The 26,626-nt window shown below is 41.7% G+C and overlaps 1 protein-coding gene across 1 annotated transcript in view; it reads right to left on the reverse strand.

Annotated features, from left to right (window-relative positions):
* LOC132397564 (protein kinase C-binding protein NELL1-like) overlaps positions 1 to 26,626 on the reverse strand; it is a 943,441-nt gene that overhangs the window by 423,769 nt on the left and 493,046 nt on the right. Inside the window, exon 13 of the mRNA XM_059976383.1 lies at positions 8,060 to 8,185. Within this exon, the coding sequence (XP_059832366.1) occupies positions 8,060 to 8,185 (126 nt within the window). The remainder of the gene's footprint in view (positions 1 to 8,059; positions 8,186 to 26,626) is intronic.

Here is a 26,626-nt window from a genome sequence, read left to right on the forward strand (position 1 = left end):
CCAGTGGTCCTGATCTTACACAGCATGAAGACCCTAGAGAGGCTGATCCTGGCTCAACTCCAACCCCTAGTCAGGTCAGCCCTCGATCTCCTGCAGTTTGTCTACCAGGAGCACATTGGAGTTGATGATGCTGTCATCTACCTGCTGAACAGAGCCTGCACCCATTTGGATAAATAGGGCAGCACAGTGAAGATCACGATTTTTGATTTCTCAAGTGCCATCAATACCATACAGCCCTCATTGCTGGGGAAAAAGCTTTGTTCAATGCAGGTTGACACTTCCATTGTATCCTGGATAATGGACTACCAGACTGGCAAACCTCAGTTCGTGTGTCAGGTGTGGTTATAAGCAGCACTGGGACCCAAAGGGGACTGTATTGGCACCCTTCCTGTTTACCCTGTATACCTCGGACTTTACATACAACTCTCAGTCATGTCACCTGCAGAAATTCTCTGATGTATACTGCATACATACTCAGATGACTCAGCAATTATAAAAGGAGAACGGGTGAATGAATATGGGGCTGTAGTGGAGGGCTTTGTCAAATGGAGCAAGCTGAATCATCTGCAGCTCAATATCAGTGAGACAAAGGAGGTGGTGATGGACTTTAGGAAGACTAAGCCTGCACTGCTCCCTGTTACTATTGACAGTGAGGACCTACAGATACCTGGGGGTGCACCAGGATGACAAACTTGAATGGAACACCACCACAGAGGCTGTGTACTAGAAGTGCCAGAGTCATCGCTACTTCCTGAGGAGACAGAGTTCCTTTGGAGTATGTAGGCCTCTCCTTCACATGCTCTACCAGTTTGTTGTTGCCAGTACAATCTTCAGTGTGGTGGTTTACTGGGCCAATGACATCAACAAGGGTGATGCCAATAGGCTCAATAAACTGATTAGAATGGCTGGCTCTGTTATAGAAGTCAAACTGGACACTATGGAGGTTGTGGTAGAATAAAGGATCTTCCGGAAAATCCTGACATTCCAGGTCAACGTTTCTCACCCTTTGCATGCCACCTTGGCTGAACAGAGAAGCACTTATAGTAATAGACTAAGGCAACTGTGTTGCTCCAAAGGTGCTATCTGAGGTCATTTCTACCATCTTTAATGAATCAATCTATAGCTGGAGATTTGATGACCACCCCCCCCCCCCACCTTGTTACGCTGCTATTAAGCTCTGCTTAGCTCTGTTTACCACACCATGCCATCATGGACATCCTGTGCAACACTGTGCAATGCCACCATCTCTTCTTATCTGGACGGTGTAAATGTGCATCTACTGCTGTATAAAATTTTGGTAGTTCTTGCACTACCTTCTTATCAGTGTGAACTTGTGAATCTTGTACATCTTATTATTAAGGTAACTTTTGTTTTATTCGTTCTTACTTCTCTTCTAATATTTGTATATCTGTGCATTTGTAATGTTACTGTGATACTGTAATTTCCTTTAGGATCAACAAAGTATCTATCTATCTATCCATCCATCTATCTGTGTGGAGACGACTTCAGCATTTAGCATCATAGAAATTCCATTTTTTTACTTCAGACCAACTAATATCTCTCAATAGGACAAATAGTTTCCTATTTAAGTGTTTAATTGTCCTTTATATCAACATAAAATACTCTTAATCATTTATAATTGCAAGCCCGGTAGAGAATTAACAATTCTGTGAGTGGTTTGGTGCTTTGCTCTCTATGATGAAGTTTTTTAACCTTGCTCCACAGTGGGAGAAGTGCAGGCTGAGTGGCAAACATCACTTTGATCTCAGGTCTGATAAAAGATTGAAGACCTGACTTATTAATGCTATTTCTTTCTCCATCGATGCTAACCGGTTGTATCAACTTTCCCTACAATTCATTGTTTGTCTCGGGTTACTTGCTTGGTGATGCTAGTATAAAAGGACAAATATTAATCAGGACTCATCTAAAGTTATTACACATATAATCTATTCATCTTTTTACGCAAGACCAGTAACAATTCTAAATTCTTGCAAAAAATATATTTTGTGGTGTGCAGAATGGCAAAAATGGAAATAAAGTTTTACTATATATCACATTTTTTTTCTTTCGGTGTACTGAAGGTGATGTTCAATCACAGATGAGAATTCCTTTTTTTGCTATTGATCAACACAGTTTAATTCTATCAAATGTTTTCTTATAATTTCACTAAAATAATTCACAAAACATTTTTACTTAAGTAAGTACTATGCAAAGTCTTAGGCACATATATATAGCCAGGGGACTTGAGACCTTTGCACAATACTGGATTTGTCAATTTGAAACAGTAAGTGAGTTTGTGAATCCAGTAAGAGCATAGGATATTGGGAACGGCGAGGGTGGAGCACTGCGGGAGAGGTGTGGGACAGGTGGCAGAGAAGGAGTTCCAAGGGCAGGGGAGTGGCACGATTGCAAACACACAGCCCTGAGACACAAAGGAAAGCCAAACAATTGGCTTACTGATCACGACAGAATGTCTCTCTGGTGTTTCCCACTCCCTCCCCTCCCCTTTCCTCTTTTCCCAGCCATGATTCCCCTCTCCCTGCCCCCTTCCTACTATCAGTCCACAATAGAGTCCCATATCTGAATCAGGTTTATCATCACTCACATTTCATGAAATTTGTTTTTTTTTGTGGCTGCAGTACAGTGCAATACATAAAATTACTGCAGTACTGTGCAAATATCTTAAGTACTCTAGCTATATTTATTTGCTAAAGACTTTTGCACAGTACTGTATATCTAAATAAGAATAAGTTTTGGCACAAAGATATATGTATAAATGTGCCAATACTGTTCCACCTGATTATATCATAGCAGATGATGGGGGGATATGCTGCTCCCCTTGCACACACATGCCAAAAACGTGGCAGATCTCAAGAAGGTCTATAATATGGCAAATATTCCCCATCTCCCTGAACAATGATCCTAAGTCATACTTAAGCAATAGAGCAGGAAACCTATTCAGCATTGATATTCATGCACAAACATTAAAAAATGGAAGAAAATATGAGACTGTCACTTTGTCCTAGCGCGGTGTTTTTTTAATGCCTTGGATCGCCATCATTACCCAAGGGGTCCGCGGACCTGAAGTGTGTTGACAGACGACCATATTTTATCAATTTCATGCCTCAACTGCACTTTCCTGGCTTTCTCTTTTCTAGTGTCCCTTACTTATTTTTCTTCCTGCAACATTGCAATTCTATCCCACAGTTTTCTAATTTTTATACCTGGCAAAAATGGGATGGTGGAATGGGTAGCAGAAGAATAAAAGGGAAGGATAAAGGAAACAAGAAATCGTATTTATGTTGAATATCTGAACGAAGCAGGTTCACAAGTGGAGTGACCACAATTTAGCAGAGATATGAAGGTCCCTGAAGGATGAAGGGCAGATTTACTGGAATATTTTCAGGGATGAGGGATTTCAGCAACACGTTAGACTGGAAAATTTGATGTCATTCTCTATGGGACAAGAGAGTTTGAAGAGGTTATTTGACAGAGATAAACACAGGGAAGCTTTACCTATTTTAAACAAAGAGTTTTACATTTTTACATTCATTTATTTTGTATTTATTGAGATACAGGACGGAGTAGGCCCTTCCAGCCCGGTGCGCCCAGCAATCCCCAATTTACAATGATCATTTAACCCACCAATATCTGCAATGATTAAGGATTTCAGGTTGAATACTGTATACATTCTCTGACATTAAATTGAACCTTTGGACCACTGAAGTGGTGTTCCTTTAGACTGTGGGAGGAAACTGGAGCACCCAGAGGAAACCTATGTGGCCATGGGGAGAACGTACAAACTCCTTCGGAGGCAGCGGAGGGAACTGACCTGGGTCACTGGTACTGTAGAGTGTTGTGCTAACCTCTACGCTACCATGCTGCCTAACTTAAATTAATTTAAAGACACAGCATGGTATCAGACCCTTCCAGCCCAACGAGCCTACATTGCCCATTTACACCAATTAAAATGCTAACCTGCGCATTTTAGGAATGTGGCAGGGAACCAGAGCACCCAGAGGAAACTCGCGCATTGACGGGGAGAATATCCAAACTCTTTACAGATAGTGGTGAGCAGGAATCCCCATTGCTGATATTGCAAAGTGATGTGCTGATTGCTTATATGGCGCTCCCCCACCACCAAATCATACAAAGCGAAAGGAATGTAGGCAGATGATGCAAAAGAAACCGGATGAAAAAACTTTTTTTAAAACTCAGAGTAATTATGAATGTGGATTGACTTTGGCAGAAGGATCAATGCATGCCTTCAAATGGAAACTGGATAAACTCTTGGGAGAGAAAATCAAATGCAAGCCTTATTGGACAGATGGGACTGCTCCACCAGGAGCTGACTTAAATAGGCCAAATGGTCTTCTGTGCCATAATAATTCCACTATTCAATGATTTTATGATTCTTAAATTGTCAGGAAAACATCACAGAACATTTAACAAGCAATGGATTCCAGTTAAATTGTAATTGTTGTGGTTCTGCAAAAAGGATCGCAGCTAAGTATGTGCAATATTCCAACACAAGCAACAAACTGAGGAATGTCCAGATTAGCATTCATAACACAAGTATACTCTCAACATGAAGTATCAATATTCTCTTTACAATGGATACAAAAGGTACTGCGCATTCATACTGTTCCAAGTTCCAAATGGAATTGAGAAACCTGCCTTATAATATGACTACCAATCAGTCTGATTGTTAAATGCACCAGCAACTTATAAACATCTCTAATGATTCTCTTAAATGGAACATGGTCTAAGTGCACATAAGGGAAAGATCATTTATGGAGCGACAACAATTAGCAATGGTGCCAACAAAGCTAAGTTACACCTGACATTTATGGGGTGTCTGTACAAGACCTTATTGCTAATGTTGTTTAAGGTTAATTTCTTTATCAACCAGCTTCCTAAAAAGTACAATATTCCTTCCTCAGTGTAGGCTGGATGGAGCCAAAGTGTGTATTTGTGTGTGAGTATGTGAAAGACAGTGTGCATAAGAGATTATTTGAGAAAATATGACAGTGCACAGGAGAAAGATGATATAACAGAATGCATGTGTGTGAATGTGCATGTCCATGTGTGTAGTTATTCAAAACACAAAGTTCAATGTAAATTTATTATCATAATGTCACCGAATACTACCTGGTCATGCATTTTCTTGCAGGCATTTGCAGTAGAACAAAGAAAATAAAGTGATCACAGTTCTATCTCCTTTACCATTGCATTGGAGAGGGATAGGAACAGACAAATTAGGAAAGTGTTTAATTGGAGTAAGGGGAAATATGAAGCTAGCTATCAGGCAGGAACTTGGAAGTATACATTTGGGACAGATGTTCTCAGGGAAAAGTACGGCAGAAATGTGGCAAATGTTCAGGAGATAGTTGTGTGGTGTTCTGCTTAGTTACATTCCAATGAGACATGTAAAGGATGATAGGGTACAGGAACCATGGTGTACAAAGGCTGATGACAATCTAATCAAGAAAAAAGAAAAGCTTACGAAAGGTTCAAAAATATTGGGTAATGATAGAGATCTACAAGATTATAAGGCTAGCAGGAAGGAGTTTAAGAATTGTATTAGGAGAGCCAGAAGGGACCATGAGAAGGCCCTGGCAAGCAGGATTAAAGAAAACCCCAAGGCATTCTTCAAGTGTGTAAAGAGCAAGAGGATAAGATATGAGATAATAGGACCAATCAAGTGTGTCAGTGGAAAAGTGTGTATGGAACCAGAGGAGATAGCAGAGATGCTTAATCAATACTTTGCTTCAGTATTCACTATAGAAAAGGATCTTGGCGATTGTAGGGATGACTTTCAGCGGACTGAAAAGCTTGAGCATATAGACGTTAAGAAAGAGGATGTGCTGGAGTTTTTGGAAAGCATCAACTTGGATAAGTCTCTGGGACCAGATGAGGTGAACCCTAGGCTAATGTGGGAGGTGAGGGAGAAGATTGCTGAGCCTCTGGCGATGATCTTTGCATCATCAATAGGGACGGGAGAGGTTCCGGAGGATTAGAGGGTTGCAGATGTTGTTCCCTTATTCAAGAAAGGGAGTAGAGATAGCCCCAGGAAATTATAGACCAGTGAGTCTTACTTCAGTGGTTGGTAGGTTGATGGAGAAGATCCTGAGAGGCAGGATTTGTGAACATTTGGAGAGGCAATAATATGATTAGGAACAGTCAGCATGGCTTTGTCAAAGGCAGGTCGTACCCTGCGGGCCTGATTGAATTTTTTGAGGATGTGACTAAACACATTGATGAAGGAAGAGCAGTAGATGTAGTGTATGTAGATTTCAGCAAAGTATTTGATAAGGTACCCATGCAGGGCTTACTGAGAAAGTAAGGTGGCAGAAAGTATGTGGAAACTATAGAGAGGGTGCTGTGGAGATTTACAGGGATGTTGCCTGGATTGGGGAGCATGCTTTATGAAAATAGGTTGAGTGAACTTGACCTTTTTTCCTTGGAGCGGCAGAGGATGAGAGGTGACCTGATAGAGGTGCATAAGATGATGAGAGGCATTGATTGCTTGGATAGTCAGAGGCTTTTTCCCAGAGTTGAAATGGCTAACATGAGAGGGCACAGTTTTAAGGTGCTTGGAAGTAGGTACAGAGGAGATGTTAGAAGTCAGTTTTTTTATGCAGAGAGTGCTGAGTGTGTGGAATGGGCTGCCGGCAACGGTTGTGGAGGTGGATATCATAGGGTCTTTTAAGAGACTCCTGGATAGGTACATGGAGCTTAGAAAAATTAAGGGCTATAGGTTACCCTAGCCAATTTCTAAAGCAAGTACTTTTTCGGCACAGCACTGTGGGCTGAAGGGCCTTTAGTGTATTGCAGTTTTTCTATGTTTCTAAATGGAATAGAATCAAGGAAAAATTACACACAGAGACTGACAGGCAACTGACCGTGCAAAAGAGGACAATCTGTGCAAATACAGAAAAAGCAAATAGTAAATGAGTAAGACTGTGAACACGTTTATGTGTAAAACCACATTGCAGAAGTATTTGTACAGATGGATAGTCTACACCTTCTACATTTAAGATTGTCTTCATCTGCATATGGTCGGGTGCTGAACTTAATCAGTGGCCTGTTATCGACGATTATTGAACACAACTACATCTCCACTATTAAGGTAAGGATGATGTGGAGGAACTCATGACAAATGTGCAGGTAAAATGTTTAACAGGAAATATGTTAAGCGCAAAACATAAAGGAAGATTTTGAACATGTCACTCCTATCTCCATTTGGCTTTCATGTCAAATTTGCAATTGAATTGTTACTGAGAATTATTTGCCAAGTTTTTTTTTAATCTAGCATCTTTTCTCACAGCATGTTCACTGTTATGATCTGACTCCATTAAAGATGCAGCGCTCATTTCACACATTGAAAAATGAATAAGGCTTCCTTTAACATTGCCTTTCAACTGCTGGACTGATTGGCACTTCCCATACACACCCTCCTCAACTAGCTGAGAGTTCTCAGCCTCAACTTTCCTGGCATGCTCAGTTGGCAACACACAGCAGGAGATTCTTCCTTCCATGGCAACAGATAAGCAGGCAGAAGTAACAGATGATGCTTTGGGGCTCCCTTCTGCTTACTGATAATGGAAATAGTGGAATTATATCGCAGTAGCAGACAGGTGACTTCCCTTCAATGCTTGGGTCATGTTCTATCCTTTAATGAAATGCTTCAGATTAAAGAGAAACCACCATCTCAGCTAACACAAGCAACCAGTATTAAAGTACTCTATTCAAATTGCTCATTTAAACTCTAACAATAGCTGCTTAATAGCAGCAGAAACAAATTCTAAATTGCATCATCATTTTCTACGCCACCTTTGAAGGATAGCATAAATTAAGTACACTCAGCATTAGCAAGGTCCAATGAAGTGGGCTCACGTACCCTAGTGATCTACAAAAGAAGAATGAGGGGCCTTCTTGGGAAAAATGCTTAATTCTCTCCAACTCTGTGACTTTCCAAAGCATATTGATCAAGGCCTTTCTTCTCTGAAACTTATCTGCTCTGCAAATCTTTATTTTTTTCCTAAACTGCTCTTACTTGTACAGGAGTAGTCATCAACTCTGGTGTATCCTGGGAGACAGTCACAGTGATATGATCCAGGCACATTCACACACACAGTGTTTGCATGGCAGTAGTGTGTGCCATTCGCACACTCATCTTTATCTGTAATAAAATGGAGAGCAGATAACAGTTAAAGGTTATACTTATTTTATTTATTGAGATACAGCGCGGAATAGGCCTCTCTGGCCCTTTGAGTCACGCCGCCCAGCAATCACCCGATTTAATCCTAGCCAAATCACTGGGCAATTTACAACAACCAACTAACCTACCAACCAGTACATCTTTGGACTGTGGGAGGAAACTGGAGCACCCAGGGGAAACCTGTGGGGTCACATACAAATTCTTTAGAGACAGCAACAGGAAATGTGCCTGGGTTGCCTGCAAAGTGTTGTGCTAACCTCTACACGACCATAGCTAAATATAAAATGGGTACAATGATCAGCACATCTGGCTGGTGATATCTGAATTGCCAAAGAATTGGGGGACTGAATGAGAAGATGCCTTTCTCTCAATAAGGTGATTGGAAATCAGTAGTATAATACTTTCAGTAGGAAGAAATGGCCAAATAAACCTCCAGTGTTTGTCTCTGGAAATGACACGGACTGAGCTGGCAACCTGAGGCAAATTTAGCCAATACGTTCAAAGCACACACTGTGCAACCTCTTACTGATCTTTGTGGGGATCAAGTCTGTAGCTGGGAATGAAAGTAATTAATTTTTTTTGCCCAATTTCAAATGTACATGTATCACATTTCATTACAAAAACAGGCAAGAGGCTGTTAAGATTTTTTTAACTGCATTGATAGCTCAAAAATTGGGGAGAAATATTTTGATAGCAGTGCAGTACAAGTGGTGTATTTATGACACAGCACTCAGAGTGATTACTAGGCTTATAAGTCATGGACCCTTGAGTTGCAGTTGAAAGTGAATAATGGGAGAATTCTATGCATTTTGTGGAAACTGCATTTTTGTACCAGTTGTGCAGGCCAGACTCTTTGGATTGCCTTTGTGGGTTAGGAGCTCTGTACCCAGAGCATTTTCTCCTCAGGTTATAGATTCGGGTAAAAATATTCAAGGGGAATCAGAGGGGAAGTTTCTTCACTCAGACAGTGGAGTGAGTTTGGAACGAGCTGCCATCAATATAGATGTGGGTTTAAATGTAACACTTAAGAGAAATTTGGATAGGTACGCAGATGAGAGAGGTTTGGGGGGTATGGTACAGCTGTGGGTAGATGGAACAAGACAGAAGATCAGGTAAGCATGGGCAAGATAGGCCAAAGGGCCTGTTTCTGTGCTGTAGTGCTGTGCTCTATGACTCTAACAATCTCTTCTGTCTCAGAAATCTCTTGTGCCATTTAAGGTCAGTTGACATTGCAACTCTCTTGAAATTGCTGGCCACCGCCTGAATATTGGGGCTGGGATGTTCAGGCACATGATTTCATTCTATTTCTCTTGCCATTTAGTAAATCCTCAGGCATGCCTTAATAGCCTCCACCAAGAACAATATGGGAAAATTCCTGTTCGCTGGGAAAAACCTGATCTCTAGCAACAGCAGTGCCCCAGGAACTTTCCGCCTTTTCTCCCTCCAGTGCTATCAGAAAGCCCAGGCTCTGTTTATAAACACATTACAATTGAAACAAAAGAGTTGTTCCCCTCCAAGCACTAGAAATATTCAAAGGCAACACGAGTGAATCTGCAGATGCTGGAAATAAAAAAAAACACAAAATGCTGGCAGAACTCAGCAGGCCAGACAGCATCTATGGGAGGAGGTAGTGACGATGTTTCGGGCCAAAACCCTTCATCAGGAATGAAGTAACATGGGATGGTCGAGGGGGGATAAGAAGTGGGTGGAAGGATAAAGTAGAGAGCTAGGAAGTGATAGGCTGGAGGGAAATGGGCTAGGGGGAAGGTGGAGAATTATGGGAAATAAAAGAGAAAGAAAGGTAAGGCTGGGGGGAGATTATAGTGAGGGGGAAAAAGAGAGAGAAAGAGAACCAGACTAAAATAATAGATAGGGATGGGGGTAAGGGGGGGCAGGGGTATCAACAGAGGTCTGTGAGTTTAATGTTCATGCCGGCAGGTAGGAGGCTATGAATGTTCATCTTGACGATAGAGGAGGCCATGGACAGACAGACATGTCAGAGTGGGAGTGGTCTGTGGAATTGAAGTGTGTGGCCACAGGGAGATCCCGCCACTGCTGGAGGACTGAGTGCCGGTGTTCGGCGAAACAGTCTCCCAGTCTGCAGTGGGTCTCCCCAATGTATAAATGGCCACATCGGGAGCACCGGATACAGTATATCACCCCAGTTGACTCGCAGGTGAAGTGGTGCCTCACCTGAAAGGACTACCTGGGGCCTGGGATGGTGGTGAGGGAAGAAGTGTGGGGGCAGGTGTAGCACTTCTTCCATTTGCAGGGATGTGTGCCCAGAGGGAGGTCGGTGGGGAGGGATAGGGGGGATGAATGGACAAGGGAGTCACGTAGGGAGTGATCCCTGTGGAAAGCTGAGAGTATTCACTCGTGTTGCCTTTGAAAGCCAGCATTTTGTGTTTTTGTTTATTTCCAGCATCTGCAGATTCACTCGTGTTGCCTTTGAAAACTGTTTCGCCGAACACCGGCGCTCAGTCCTCCAGCAGTGGCACGATCTCCCTGTGGCCACACACTTCAATTCCACAGACCACTCCCGCTCCGACATGTCTGTCCATGGCCTCCTCTACCATCAAGATGAGGCCACACGCAGGTCGATGGAGCAATACCTTATCACACGCCTCGGTAGCCTCCTACCTGCCGGCATGAACATCCAACTCACAGACCTCCGTTGATACCCCTGCCCCCCCTTACCCCCATCCCTATCTATTATTTTAGTCTGGTTCTCTTTCTCTCTCTTTTTCCCCCCTCACTATAATCTCCCCCCAGCCCTACCTTACTTTCTCTTTTATTTCCCATAATTCTCCACCTTCCCCCTAGCCCATTTCCCTCCAGCCTATCACTTCCTAGCTCTCTACTTTATCCCTTCTCCACCATCCCATGTTACTTCGCTCCTGATGAAGGGTTTCTGCCCAAAACGTCGTCACTACCTCCTCCCATAGATGTTGTCTGGCCTGCTGAGTTCTGCCAGCAGTTTCTGTTTTTACTAGAAATATTCATGTGGCCTCAGAACTGCTCAGTATTTCCAGTATATTTTGGTTTTTAACTAGGGAAACTTCATTGTAAGAGTGGAAAATCCATGACCTACATGGATTTTAGTAAGGCATCTGACAAGGTTCCACACGGTAGGCTTATTCAGAAAGTCAGAAGGCATGGGATCCAGGGACGTTTGGCCAGGTGGATTCAGAATTGGCTTGCCTGCAGAAGGCAGAGTGTCGTGGTGGAGGGAGTACATTCAGATTGGAGGGTTGTGACTAGTGGTGTCCCACAAGGATCGGTTCTGGGACATCTACTTTTTGTGATTTTTTTATTAACGATGTGGGGATAGAAGGTTGGTTTGGCAACACTGCAGACGATCCAAAGGTTGGTGGTGTTGTAGATAGTGTAGAGGATTGTCGAAGATTGCAGAGACATTGATAGGATGCAGAAGTGGGCTGAGAAGTGGCAGATGGAGTTCAACACGGAGAAGTGTGAGGTGGTACACTTTGGAAGGACAAACTCCAAGGCAGGGTACAAAGTAAATGGCAGGATACTTGGTAGTGTGGAGGAACAGAGTGATCTGGGGGTACATGTCCACAGATCCCTGAAAGTTGCCTCACAGGTAGATAGGGTAGTTAAGAAAGCTTATGGGGTGTTAGCTTTCGTAAGTTGAGGGATAGAGTTTAAGAGACACGATGTAATGATGCAGCTCTATAAAACTCCAGTTAGGCCGCACTTGGAGTACTGTGTCCAGTTCTGGTCGCCTCACTATAGGAAGGATGTGGACGCATTGGAAAGGGTACAGAGGAGATTTACCAGGATGCTGCCTGGGTTAGAGAGCACGGATTATGATCAGAGATTAAGGGAGCTAGGGCTTTACTCTTTGGAGAGAAGGAGGATGAGAGGAGACATGATAGAGGTGTACAAGATATTAAGAGGGATAGACAGAGGGGACAGCCAGCGCCTCTTCCCCAGGGCACCAATGCTCAGTACAAGAGGACATGGCTTTAAGGTAAGGGGAGGGAAGTTCAAGGGGGATATTAGAGGAAAGTTTTTTACTCAGAGAGTGGTTGGTGTGTGGAATGCACTGCCTGAGTCAGTGGTGGAGGTAGATAAACTAGTGAAGTTTAAGAGACTACTAGACAGGTATATGGAGGAAATTAAGGTGGGGGGTTATATGGGAGGCAGGGTTTGAGAGTCGGCACAAGATTGTGGGCTGAAGGGCCTGTAATGTGCTGTACTATTCTATGTTCTATGTTCTAGAGTTGAATAAAGTTGCTGTACTTGTCTTTAGCTGAACAATGATGGCATGGTCTAATTCATTGGCCAACATCATGGACCAGAGAAATATGTGAGAATCATTCAATATGAAACTGGGTCAGGTAAGAGTTGATAAAGAATTGGGAAGGATAATGTGCACTTTGTCTTCCCATGTTCAAAAGCTCAAGAATATTCTTAAAATGCATTCTTCAAATAAGACTAAAATAATGCTTGGCTCTAGAAGTAAGGATCTAACAATGGTTCCTCCCTGACACTGTACAATAACATTGACTGATTTCAGTAAATGCCACAGCCAAGGAATTGAAAAATACGTACTGATCTGTATAGTCCATGGACAACATTTTATTGAACAAAGAGGCTCTTTATCGATACACACAAAATTCTGGTGGATAACTTTATCGACAACTTATTTTGAAAGTTTATTGACAATAAGAGCTTGCATCACAGACAAATACATTTCACCATTCACAGTGGATAGTTGTTATAATCAGAACTAACTGTGACACAGTGAATACATCATTGTGCACACACACACACACATAAAAGAACTGGTCTTACTTTTAGTGATTTTCCTTTGAAGATCCTAAACTTGTGGTCCCAAGATACAATGGTTAAGCCTAATCCAACTAGACAATTAGATCTTTTTATGATCTAAAAATTCAATCATTACAATGGTCCAAAACTGAATTATAGTGGCTAAACTAGTGGCTAATACAGAGACGTGGTTGCAGGGTGGAGAGGATTGGAAATTAAATATCCAAGGATATCAGGTAATACGGAAAAATAGGCAGGAAGGTAAGGGAGGTGGGGCAGCGCTCTAAATTAAAGATGAGATCAGGGCAATAGTGAGAGATGATATAAGATCTAAGGAGCAGAATGTTGAATTAATCTGGGTAGAGATTAGGAATAGTAAAGGGAAAAAAATCACTGGTGGGAGTTGTCTATAGGCCGCCGAATAATAACATTACAGTGGCACAGGCAATAAACAGAGACATATCTGAGGCATGTAAGAATGGAACAGCAGTTATCGTGGGGGACTTTAACTTGCACATAGATTGGGTGAATCAAGTTGGTCAAGGCAGACTTGAGGAGGACTTCATAGAATGCATCCGTGATGGCTTTCTTGAACAGCATGTTACTGAACCTACAAGGGAATGTGCTATCTTAGATCTGGTCCTAAGCAATGAGACAGGGAAAATTAGCGATCTTGAAGTTAGGGATCCTCTTGGAAAGAGTGATCACAGTATGATTGAATTTCTCATACAAATGGAGGGTGCAATAGTTCAATCTAAAACCAAAGGTATTATGCCTAAACAATGTAGACCACAATAGGATGAGGGAAGATTTGGCTAGTGTAGACTGGGAACACAGGCTATGTGGTGGGATGGTTGAGGAACAGTGGAAGACTTTCAAAGAGATTTTTCATGGTGTTCAACAAAAGTATATTCCAGTTAAAAGCAAGGACAGTAATGGTGGGTGGAGCCAGCCTTGGATATCTAAGGAAATAAAAGAAGGCATCAAACTAAAAGCTTGTGCATACAAAATTGCTAAGAGTTGTGGGAAACGGAAAGATTGGGAAAACTTTTAAAAGCATGGAGAGAGGATTGGTTAACCAGTAGAAAGCAGGGAGTTGGGAAACACAGGTGTTACTCTGGTTGGCAATCAGTGGTGAGCGGTGTGCTGCAGGCGTTGGTGCTGGGCCCACAACTGTTCACAATATACATTAACGATCTGCAATAGGGGACCGAGTGTAGTGTATCTAAGTTTTATGATGACACAAAACTATGTGGAAAAGCAAATTGTGCAGGAGATATGGAGAGTCTGCAGTGAGATATAGATAGGTTAAGAGAGTGGACAGATGGAGATGGAGTACAATGTTGGTAAATGCAATGTCATCCACTTTGTAAGGGAAAATGGAAGATCAGATTATTGTTTAAATGGTAAAAAGTTGCAGCATGCTGCTGTGCAGAGGGACTTGGGAGTACTTGAGCATGAATCACAAAAGTTTGGTTTGCAGGTGCAGCAGGCTATCAAGAAGGCAAATGGAATGTTGGCCTTCATTACTAAAGGGATTGAATTTAAGAGCAGGGAGGTTTTGCTGCAACCTAGATTATTGTGTGCAGCTCTGGGCTCCTTACTTGAAGAAGGATATACTGGCTTTGGAGGTGGTACAGGTTCACCAGGTTGATTTCAGAGATGAGGGAGTTAGACTATAAGGAGAGTTGCCTGGGACTGAACTCACTGGAATTCAGAAGAATGAGAGGAAATCTTATAAAAACACATAAAGTTATGAAAGGGTTAGATAAGGTAGAGGCAGGAAACTTGTTTCCACTGGTAAGTGAGACTAGAACTAGAGGACATAGCCTCAAGATTCAGGGAGTAGATTTAGGATGATGAGGAGGAGCTGCTTTTCCCAGAAGCTGGTGAATCTGTGGAATTCTCTGCCCAATGAAGCAGTGGAGGCAACCTCAGTAAATATACTTAAGACAAGGTTGGATAGATTTTTGCATAGTAGGGGAATTAAGGGTTATGGGGAAAAGGCAGGTAGGTGGAGATGAGTCCATGGTCAGATCAGCCATGATCTTATTGAATGGCAGAACAGGTTCGATGGACTACTCTTGCTCCTATTCCTTATGTTCTTATGTTCTTTTGTAAACTAAACGATTCTTTGCTACGTTGCATTAAAGAATCTACACAGGTGTATCACTTGTTTTTAACTTGAACGGATCTCCAATGCAGTGATTATCAATTAACACTCGGATAACTCCAAATGAATTCAACATTACACCTAAAAACCGGGACAGCTCAATAGATATAACCAGAAGAAAACTGTACAAGAGGGAGCTGCACTACACGAGAGCAACTTCCACTGTGGCAACAAAAACGAGCGGCAGCTGCAAAAGGAGAACTGAACAACCAAAAGACCTAACCGCTTATCACAGCCGCCCCTTGCTCTTGCCCACACCGCACCAGAGTATGTGGATCCCAGACTGGGCTCTACAGCCACCTGAGGACCCACCAATTGACGACCCCTCAATAATACTCAACTCCAATGATCGCATCTACTAACTCCAACTGATATATCAGCTGAGATCAGAAAATCTGCAACTGTATCTGTGCTAAATGCTGCATTAAAATGCCACTGATGTTATACAAATTGCAAGATTATAAAATTCAGAGATTTAGTGCTGAATGCCTCTGTATTGCAGCCTGTGGGATCAGTCCAGAACACAACAATCGCATTTAAAAGTAAAACAGCAATTCTGATGGGAGCCACCTGCACATAATAATAAAGAAAACTATGTATTTGGTGCACTGTAGGCGCACAATCTCCTTTATAGAAATAATTAAATGCTTTTTTTGAGCAGGACAATACAGGGGCTCAGAAGGTTACAAATGACTCCATTAATTTAATTATGAGTAGTGTTAATGGTTAAATCAAATAATTATAACAAGTGCATGTACTGGAATACAATATACAATATGACAGAAAACAAATGTTTCTGAATTAAGGAGAAATCATCTTACTAACAGTTCTCAACAATTGCTTGCAATTAAATTTCTTCTTTCCAGTCTTATCCTGAAGGTAAGAACCTTTTTTTTAGATCATGACTGAAAAGATCAGTTATTTCAAAATGCTTGAGGAACTCGGCAAGTCAGGCAGCATCTGTAGAAGGGAATAAGTCAAGTTAAGTCAAGTCATGTTTATTGTCATCTAACTATATACATGTATACTGTGAAACGAGACAACTTTTCTCCAGGCACAGGCTTCAGAACTCCCTGCCGCATCACACTCGAAGTATCACTGGTTAATTTGTTCTGCCCCCTACAATATTTAATTTATGCACTTTGCTTTGTATTTTTATGCTTAATTCATTTGTAGATTCCATTCTTACTTTCCTAAGTTATTGTGTGATAGCGCAGTAGTACACATATCACACATAATTTAGGAAAGTAAGAATAAAATCTTCAAAGGAACTAAGCATAAAAAAAAGCAAAGTGCATAAATTAAATATTTGAGGGGGAAGAACAAATTAACCGCTGACACTTTGAATGCAATGCGGCAGGGAGCTCAGGAGCCAGATCTCCTGAGGGAAGAAACTGTTTCTTCATCCTAAATATTCTTGTCTTAATGCATCGGAGTCTCTTGCCTGATTGCAGAAGGTCAAAAAGGATGCTGGACGGGTGGGATCCTTGGTAATACTAAAGGCCCTGTGTATGCAGCATTCCTGATAAGTGTCCCCGATAGATTAAAGGGAGATCTCTATGATCCTCTCAACCCATCTCACAGTCCTTTGTAAGGACGTTTGGTCCAGTGTTTGTCTGCTCCCATACCAGATGGAGATGCAGCTTGTCAGGACGCTCTCAATGGTCAATATTTCAGACCCTCTTATTATGACTTCTATTCCCTCTTCCTTTCCAGTCTTGATGAAGTGTCTCAGCTCGAAACATTGTCTGTTTGTTCACTTCCATAGATGTTGCCTGACCTGCTGAGTCCTCCAGCATTTTGTAGGTGTTACTCTGGATTCCCACCATCTGCAGAATCTCTTGCATTTAGGATCTGCAGGATCTCTTCTGGTTAGGTTATTCTCAGGGTCTGTTTTCCATGGAGGATCGTTTAGTTGTTAGGAATCAAACAGAAAGAAGAGATAACACTTTATAGATGGAGCTTCATTATTGCAACACCTCAGAATAAAATGAAGCAACCAATCCGTCTATGCGATTTCATGAAGAGATTATATGAAGTCTGAAAATGTTGCTAGTGATTAGCATGTAGACTCCAACTAATTGGCTCCAAGGCACTTTGGTCCAGTGGAGTTGAAGGAGACATTATAATAACATACGTGCTTTCACTTTTATTTCAGACTGTGCAATGAACTAACTTAAAGATACTTTAAGCACATTATCATGTCTAATCCTAAATCAATCATCAGATCATACTCATATCTGACTTCATTATTGCTGCAGTCAGCAAATACATTGTTCCGAATTGTGCTGACATAATTATTCCGTCCTGTGGCATACACATGGTGGCCACTTTGTGAGATACCCCCCTGTAACCAACAAAGTGGCCACTGAGTGCATTTCCATTGTCTTCTGATCCATCTACTTCAGGGTTCAACGTGTTGTGCATTCGGAGACAATCTTTTCCACAGCACCTATGTAATGCATGGTTATTTGAGTTACTTCCTGTTAGCTTCAACCAGTCTGGCCATTCTCCACTGACCTCTCTCATTAACAAGTGGTTTTTGCCCACCAAACTGCTGCTCACTGGTTTTTTTCCTGTTTGTTTTTTGGATCATTCTTTGTAAACTTTAGAGTTTATGCTGTGCAAAAAAATCCCAGGAGATCAGCAGTTTCTGAGATACTGAAAACACTCCAGGTGGCACCAGCAATCACTCCACAGTGAAAGTCACGTAGATCACAATTCTTTCCCATATTGATGTCTGAACAAAAGCGGAACCTCTTGACCATGTCTGCATGCTTTTATGCATTGAATTGTTACTATGTGATTGACTGATTAAATATTTGCATTAACAAGCAGCTGTGCAGGCATACCTAATAAAGTGCCAGCCAAATGTAGTTTCTTTTTAACTTAGCCCTATTTAGTTACCACTGTATATGTTTGATTAGGTATTGCAGATAGGATTACAAAATATTAAGCAAATGTTACATTCTAATATAAAGCCCTGTATAACCTTACATCACGATCATTAACCTATCTCCTAATGCACAACTTTAAAATTATTTTCTTCTGTTCTAAACTTTGGTGTCATCCCTCTGCTTTATAACTTCTTTTTCCCTTTTGGTGTTCATCAGATTTTCTATTCGTTTTACACCAGCCTTTTCTGTTTCACTCTTCTCTTCTAGCCTGTGATTGGTGGTCATTATTCAATGATTGGTCCAAAAGTTGAGGAGTATGTACAAGAATACACTTTCCAAAGCTCTGCATTTTTTGACTCCTGAATCAAGTTCTTCAGTTAAGCTTTAAATTACTTTGAGCTTGGTGTCCATCTCCGTAAACACCGCAAAGTGTGTTTGGATGATATCCGACATTCTGCTTGCAAAGTGTCAAGGAACAGTTATGCTAAAGGCACCTCACCTTGGCATATGAAGAGCTAACCATGTGGAAATTCATGCTGTCAATTTGTATGTAGGCACACTACTTTGACGGGATCACACTGCTTAGACTGAATTACCATGCATAATGCCGGAATTATTCCATCTGGAAAATAAAACAAATTCTCATCTGCTCTTGAGTTTTTATTTGAAAGCATAAATATTTGCAATGCCGTTAAATGCTCCAGTTACTTTATTAACTTTAAAATGCTTTGGAATATCTAGAAGGCATCAAGGATATAAGATAAATACAAGCTTTTTCCGTTAGATATGACAAAATTAAAAGATACTGAGAATCTGACTAGGAAGGAGGAGTGTGGTTTAATTGTGTTTGCAACACTGGTAACAATACAACAGAATATAGCCAGCTCAAGACAAAACTAAGTCATATATATTTAATTAGACCACATCACTTGAATTATGTAGCATTCAGCAAGAATGGTAAACTTCTACCACAGACTTGAGGTGAATCAAAGTTGACAGGCCTGAAACAATGTGAAGGTGGCAATACCTTTGACTATGAATTTTAATTTGGGGTCAAAGGAAGACACTTCAATTCAACATCTGGCTGTTATTCTACTCTATACCACGTGAATAATTTATACTCATCAAGAGCATTCTGCTGAATGGGCAGTAAATTCAAAAACTGAAATAGCCATTTGTAGTTGAACTCTTGAATTCAGTAAACCACAATCTTCAATGAATCAACCTGAAGTCAATGTGATGTGAGCCTTCAAGATATGAAGATGCGATGGTATTATCCTAGTCTACTGCAGCCTGAGCTATTGGCACTGCAGTCATAACAGAGCTCCTCTATCCAATGACTGTAGAATGAAAAACAAAGCAAGGCAAGGCTGAGAAGGTAGAGAGACCATTTGATAGTTGAATACGTGACCATTACTGGATGGGTAGGACTAAGGTGGAAGGTACTCCCATTAGCAAATTGTTCAAGAACCAGGGTAAATAATGTAAGCGTAAACTGGAGATAAACATTTGTACACAGTGTGATTTTTGTTTTGAATCAACTGCTTGTAAGAGTGGTCCAAACAGAATCAGCAGCTTCAAGAGAAAAGTGGTTACCCATATGTGAGATAATAATTTGCAGGGCCATTGGGGGGAGAGCAGGAGAATGGGATGGGAGACACTGCAGAAAGCTGGAGAGAAAGAAAAAGTTCTGCTAGGGGTTTCTCACAGTATGTAGGTTTCCAGTATCTGCAGAATTTCTTGAGTTTTGATATACTGCTAGGGGAACTCATCTGGTGAAGCAGCACCTGTGGAAGCAAAGGAATGGTTAACATTTAAGATTGGGACCATGTATCAGTATGCACAGGATTGATCTCCTTGGAACTAGCACAAGATTCATGGATTGAATGGTCCCCTTCTATGCTGTAATAATTCTATGACTCTATAATAAGGCATATAGTACATATAAACTGATTTATAATCATTATAAAAATTCTACATTGAATTATGAAAGAACCCATAAAGGGATGGATATTCATTGTAGGCAAGGTCAGGCCACAGGAACGTGTAATCTTACTCTGCTTCCACACTGATGCATGACTTTCCTTCCCATTGTCACTGCACAGATTTCACTTCTTACCATATAACCATAGGAATAGGAGCAGAATTAGGCCATTCAGCCCATCAAGTCTGCTCCACCATTTCATCATGGCAGATTTATTATCCCTCTCAAACCCATTCTTCTGCCTTCTCCTCGTAACTTTTGACACCCTTATCAATCAAGAATGTATCAACGTCTGCTTTAAATATACCCAAAGACTTGACCTCTGCATCTGTCTGTGTCAATGAATTTCACAGATTCACCACAAGCAGGACTTCTTAAACCAGTCATGCAAGCATGAAACCACATCTGAAAATATTTGGGAGGATCTCGCTTATTTCTCACTCTCTTCTTTAGTGTTGAACTTACTTGTGCACAGACATCCCATAACAATAGAGATTTAGGATGGCTGACCCATGATTCAGTGATTCCAATTCCACATCAGTTGGCTCATCAAGCTGGTAATTACACCTGCAATAATAGAGTCATAAATAGATCTGCAAGCAGTTCTGTTGCAACATGTAGTGAACTGCTTTTCACAGTGCATGGCCACTAATAACCAGCAACATGTGAACTACAATGCAGGCTGGGATTCTATTGCCAGAACCCTCTTTTCAAATTCCACCAACCTACTCATAGCACTGTCCTTAATCAACATGTAGGGAATTCAAGAGAAATATGACCACCAGAAGAACATTAAAAAGTTCCTTCCTTCCGGGTCATGGCTATGTGGCTAGGTACAGCTCAAACACCATCTACAGATTCGCCAATGACATCACTACTGTTGGCAGAATCTCAGATGGTGGCGCAGAAGTGTTTAGGAGTGAGATAGGTTGACTGGTTCAGTGTTGTTACAACTGCACACTTGCACTCAACATTAGTACGATCAAGGAATTGATTGTGAACTTCAGGAAGGGGTAAAAACACACATCAGAGATCCAGAGCAACACCCACAAAACGCTGGAGGAACTCAGCAAACCTGACAGCATCTATGGAGAGGAATAAATGGGCGACAATTCAGGTCGATCCACAGTGACAGGTCTCGGCCTGAAAGGTCAGCTGTCTATTTTCCGCCATAGATGCTTCTTGACCAGTTGAGTTCCTTCAGCAATTTGTGTGTGTTGCTCTGAAAAGACACCGGTCAGTAAGGGCCAGCGGTGGAAAGGGTAAGCAGCTTCAAATTCCCATGCATCAAAATCTCAGAAGATCTATCCGTGCCCAACATATTGATGCAATCATGAAGGATTGTCAGTGGCTAAACTTTATTAAGAGTTTGAGGAGGTTTGGTATGTCACTAAATACTCTAAAACATTTCCATAGATGTACCATGGGAAGCATTCCGACTGATTACATTGCCAGTTGGTATGGAGACTCAAATGCACAGGAGCTGAAAAAGCTGCAGAGGATTATAGTCTCAGCCAGCTCTGTCACTGGCACAAGCCTCCCCACCATTGACAGCAGCTTCAAAAGGCTGTGCCTCAAGGAGAAGGAATCCATTATCACCTTCTGGGACATGCCTCTTCTCATTGCATGCCAACATTTTAGGAACAGCTTCCTCCCTTCTGCCATCAGATTTCTGAATGGTCCATGAACCCATGAATGCTATCTCAGGATTCCTCTTTCACACTATTTATTTTTCCAATTCTAACTACTAGTAACTGTTTTATTTGTCTTGCACTGTACTGCTGCAACAAAACACCACATTTCACATTGGGTATCAGTAACAATAGAAGGGATCCCAACAATGCACCTGTTGAACAAAAAGAAAGTTATGTTTGATGTTGGGGTTCCATGGCATTATGGCACTGAGTGTTTCAATATCTTGCTAGGATCACAGGAGCAGAACTTGTCTGTGCTAAATATAGTTCAGAGAATCGGCTGAAATCAGCCCTGCACATTGTATCAACAGAAGCCAATATTCCCAATTGTGTTTCACATTGAAATTCGCTCCTGAATTATTTTTCCAGGACTAACTTCCCCTTCCCCTATAGAAGAATTTGATGCCACTGTGTACTTTCAATAGAGTTTGAACTCACATTGCAATTCCATTCTTGAGACAACTTACTTGGGCAATGGTTCACTGTGTTTATTCATCTTGTTAGAAACAAAGTCAATTTACTCCCATTTTTCTCCTTTTTATCCACGTGTCCATTTACCTTCAAGATCACATACAACATCAAATCTGATTTATATTCTGAGGGAGATGAAAGCTCAGCTATCAAAGATAGTTTGAAAATTAAATCTGAAATAATGCAGCGAGTTGGATGATATGACAGTAATTGAAAGGTTTCAGAGAAGAATTGAAAGGACGTTACCAAGGATGAAGTAGTTTAGTTCTGAGGTGTGATTTACCAGGTTGATATTTCCCCCCTTTGATAAGTAATCAACTAAAGGGAGATTTAATCAAAGTGCGTAAAATTATGGGAGCATATTCTCTTTTCCCTTTTTCCTCATGGACCTGTACAACCTCCCCTTAAATGTATTGTAAGAAAATCTCACATCATTATTGTTGCCATGAAACAACAAATCTCATGACATATGTCAGTGATAACAAACTTGATTCCAACTCTGGTTCTCCGCTCAGATGATCTGAGGGGCCCTCTACTTCTTTCTGGAGCAGAAGTCAACCATTTCCCTTCTGCCACTATACTCATTTGTCTGGCTGAATGTGTTATCATATTGAAAAACTTCTCCTTCAGTTTCAGATACTTTCTCCAGTACAAAGGTGTGATGATAGACATTTGCTTGGTCCCATGCTGTCCCTGTCTATTGGTGAGATACAGCATGTGGAGCAAACTTTGTTTCAGCCCACCACACTCAACTTTGTTTCGGGTGCACTGATGACTGCTTTTGTGCTGTGTATACATGCCGAATTAAACAAGTTCATTTCCTTCGCTGTCACTTTCACCTTCACACAGCCCATCTCTGACTCTTCCATCTGAAGCTCTCTGTCCCGATCTCAGGAAATAGGCTGGCTACACCTGTTGCTACACATTGTGACTCCCACAGCTATCTTGATTACTTTTTGTTCCAAACTGCATCCTGTAAAGACACTACTCCATTCTTCCAGTCCCTCTGTTTCTGTCATATCTTCTCCAGTGATGAGACTTACCGAGAGATACATCTTAAATGTCTTCTTTCTTCCTGAACCATGTCCTCCTCTCTACTACTGTTAACATAGCCCATGACATTTCATCCATTTCCTACATGTCTGCTCTTACCCCCTCTTCTACTACCCTATCTTCTCAAGTACAAAACAATGATAGAGCTTCCTTTGGGCTTCTCGTTCCACCATACCAGCCTCTATATTAAGCAAATTATTCTTCATTAATTCTGCCACCTTAACAGAGATTCCACCATCAAACAAATTTTCCCCTCTCCTCCAGTGCTGCGAAGAGGCTAGTAGTTGAGCGATCAAGTCGAATATGATGCTCTCCTAAGGGGTCTTCAGGAGGCTGTTGAGGCTGTTCCAGGATCCACATAACCTTGGCCCCCCTCACCATTTGTTCATGATCATGGGACTTAATTCAGAATATTAGGGTAGATTCCCTTAATGAAGAACACCCATGCATGTCTATTTAATGTTTAATGTGGGAAAGCTGGTCCACAGGCAGCCGGCACACAGTTTTTGACGGATCGGGGCCAGTGTTGTCGAATGCAAGATGACTAGGGACGTAACCATCCTCCACCTTCACTGACATTGTGATGTGTCATCATCTCTGCCAGCTCCACCATTGTGGTCCTGGTGAGATCACTCTTTGTCTGGAACCTCCCCCTTGACCTCAGCGCAATGGGTGACCCTTCCAGAAGCAAAGCACTAGATGGTTAAACTCTAGACAGCATCACTCTTGGCATCTCAAGAACTCACAAGCCTCTCCAGCACGACAAGATGACGAACCTTGAAGAAGTTCAAAGAGACTACTGTATTCATGACTCCATGGTTCCCTCTTTCATTTACAGCAGCTAACCTTCTTATTGCAATTTCTTTTGCAACCGCACATGGAGCAACGTGTCCTTTCTCCTCTCCCCACCATCCAGGGCCCAAATAACCATCCCAGGTATGAGACACAGGAGAAACCAAACACAGACTGGGTGACCACTTTGCAGGGCATCAGTATTCATTCCACAGAGCTGACCTTGAGCTTTCCATTATCTGCCACTTTAATTCTCCATCTCTCTCCCAGTCTGACCCATCAGCCCGTGACCTCAGCTGTTATAACGAGACCCATTGCAAGCTTGAGAATCAGTATCTCATTTTTTATCTGGGCACATTGCAGCTTTTTGGGCAACGTTGAAATTCTACAACTTTAGTTAACTCGATTACATCGGTATCTGTCATCCATTTGTGATTTTGGCTCAGTTTGGCTTTACTACCTCCCACTTTGGGAGTGAGAACTCTGAAAATGTAGATCATGTTGAACTTGACCTGTTGGCCATGTATTCCTGCTCTGCATTTGGTAATTCCTACATTCATTTTCCTATATTCTTTCATTTATAATCTCAGATTCTAAATGTTCCCATTTACTCCTTGACCACATAAACCTGGAAAAACTGATGATTAAGTACCAACTGTTCTACTTTGCATGAGAGTTCTCTATGATTCTGACCACAGCTTACTTACAGCCAAAAACTGATGTTAACCAGGCACTCTGCTGAGGGCCAAATCAGTGGCTTTGAGGTCTGGTGATCAAGTAAGATACACAAGGTCTGGCACAATCTCCAGAAAACCATGTCATGCATGAAGTGACAATTGCAGACCAAACTTGAATCACTGAAGGTCATTCGACAGTTCTATTAGAGCTTGAATACTATTCCTTCTTACTAAAAGAAACCAAGTAATATTAATGACAATAAGGCTCAATGACTTCTGCGCTCACTTTGACCATCAGAACATGGAGGAACCTTCACGAACTCCCACAGCCTCCGATTATCCTGTGATTTCAGTCTCTGAGGCAGATGTGAGAGCATCCTTCAGGAAGGTGAATCCAGAGAAAACATCCAGCCCAGATGGGGTACCTGGCTGAGTACTGTACTGTACCTGTACTGATCAACTGGCTGGTGTATTTACTGATATCTTTAACCTTTTGCTTCGGCGGTCAGAGCTACCACCTTCTTCAAGCAGGCTTCAATTATACTGATGCCTAAGAACAACGAGGCAAGCTGCCTTAATGCCTATCATCCAGTAGCACTTAATATCCACTGTGATGAAGTGCTTTGAGAGGTTGCTAATGAAATATATTAACTCCTGCCTAATCTGCTCCAATTTGTCTACCATCACAACAGGTCCAGAGCAGATGCCATTTCATTGGCTCGTCACTCTGTCTTGGAACATCTGTACAGCAAAGGTGCATACCTCAGGATGCTCTTGACTGCAGTTTGGCATTCAACACGATCACCCCCTCAAAACTAATCAGTAAGCTTCAAGACTTGGCCTCAACGCCTCCTTTGACATTTAGATCATCAATTTATTCACCTGCAGACAGACAGTCTGTTTAGATTGGCAAGGTCATCTCCTCAACAATCTCCATCAGCACAGGAGCACCACAAGGCTTCGTGCTTAGCCCCTGCTCTACTCACTTTACACTTATTGTTGTACTGTGAGTGTTATTAAATGTAAGTTAGTACCAATCAGGAAGCTGTTGGTAATAAGAGGCTGGTTCTGGGACTGGCAGGGTTTTACTTCCAGTATGCTTTGTATATAGTTCCACCACCCAGGCCACACGAGGTACCTGAAAGCCTCTGTATTGTAAATATCATTTGCCATCCCAGATAAAGATGTTCTTTTGGCCATAAAATTGTCGAGTGGTCCTTTTGTAAAGTAGAAGTTACTACACTTATGACTGCGTGACTAAGTACAGTTCCAATGCCATATTTAAGTTTGCTGATGGCACCTTTGTCATTGTCCAAATCAAAAGTGGTGACAAATTAGCATGTAAGAGGGAGATTGAAAATCTGGCTGAGTGGTGCACAACAACAACACCTCACTCAATGTCAGCAACACAAAGGAGCTGACTATTGATTGATCTTCAGGCAGAGGAAAGCGAAGCTCCATGAGCAAGTCCTGATCGGAAGAACAGAGGTGGAAAAGGTCAGCGATTTAAAATTCTTCGGTCTTACCATTACAGAGAATCTGTCCTGGGCCCAGCATATAAGTGCAATTATGAAGAAAGCATGGCAGTGCCTCTACGAAGCTTTCAATGATTTGGCCTGACATCAAAAACTTAAACAAAATTCTACAGATGTGTGGTGGAAAGTATAAAATTTCTAACTGCATCGCAGCCTGTTACGGAAACATCAATGCCCTTGAATGGAAAATACTACAAAAAGTAATGGATACAGTCCAGTCCACCATGGGTAAAGCCCTCCCCACCACAGAGCATTTGCACACGGAGCACTGTCACAGGAAAGTAGCATCCATCATCAAGGACCTCCATCAGCCAGGTCACGCTCTCTTC

The sequence above is a fragment of the Hypanus sabinus genome, chromosome 7 (genome assembly GCF_030144855.1).
Source record: "Hypanus sabinus isolate sHypSab1 chromosome 7, sHypSab1.hap1, whole genome shotgun sequence".
Classification (NCBI taxonomy): domain Eukaryota; kingdom Metazoa; phylum Chordata; class Chondrichthyes; order Myliobatiformes; family Dasyatidae; genus Hypanus; species Hypanus sabinus.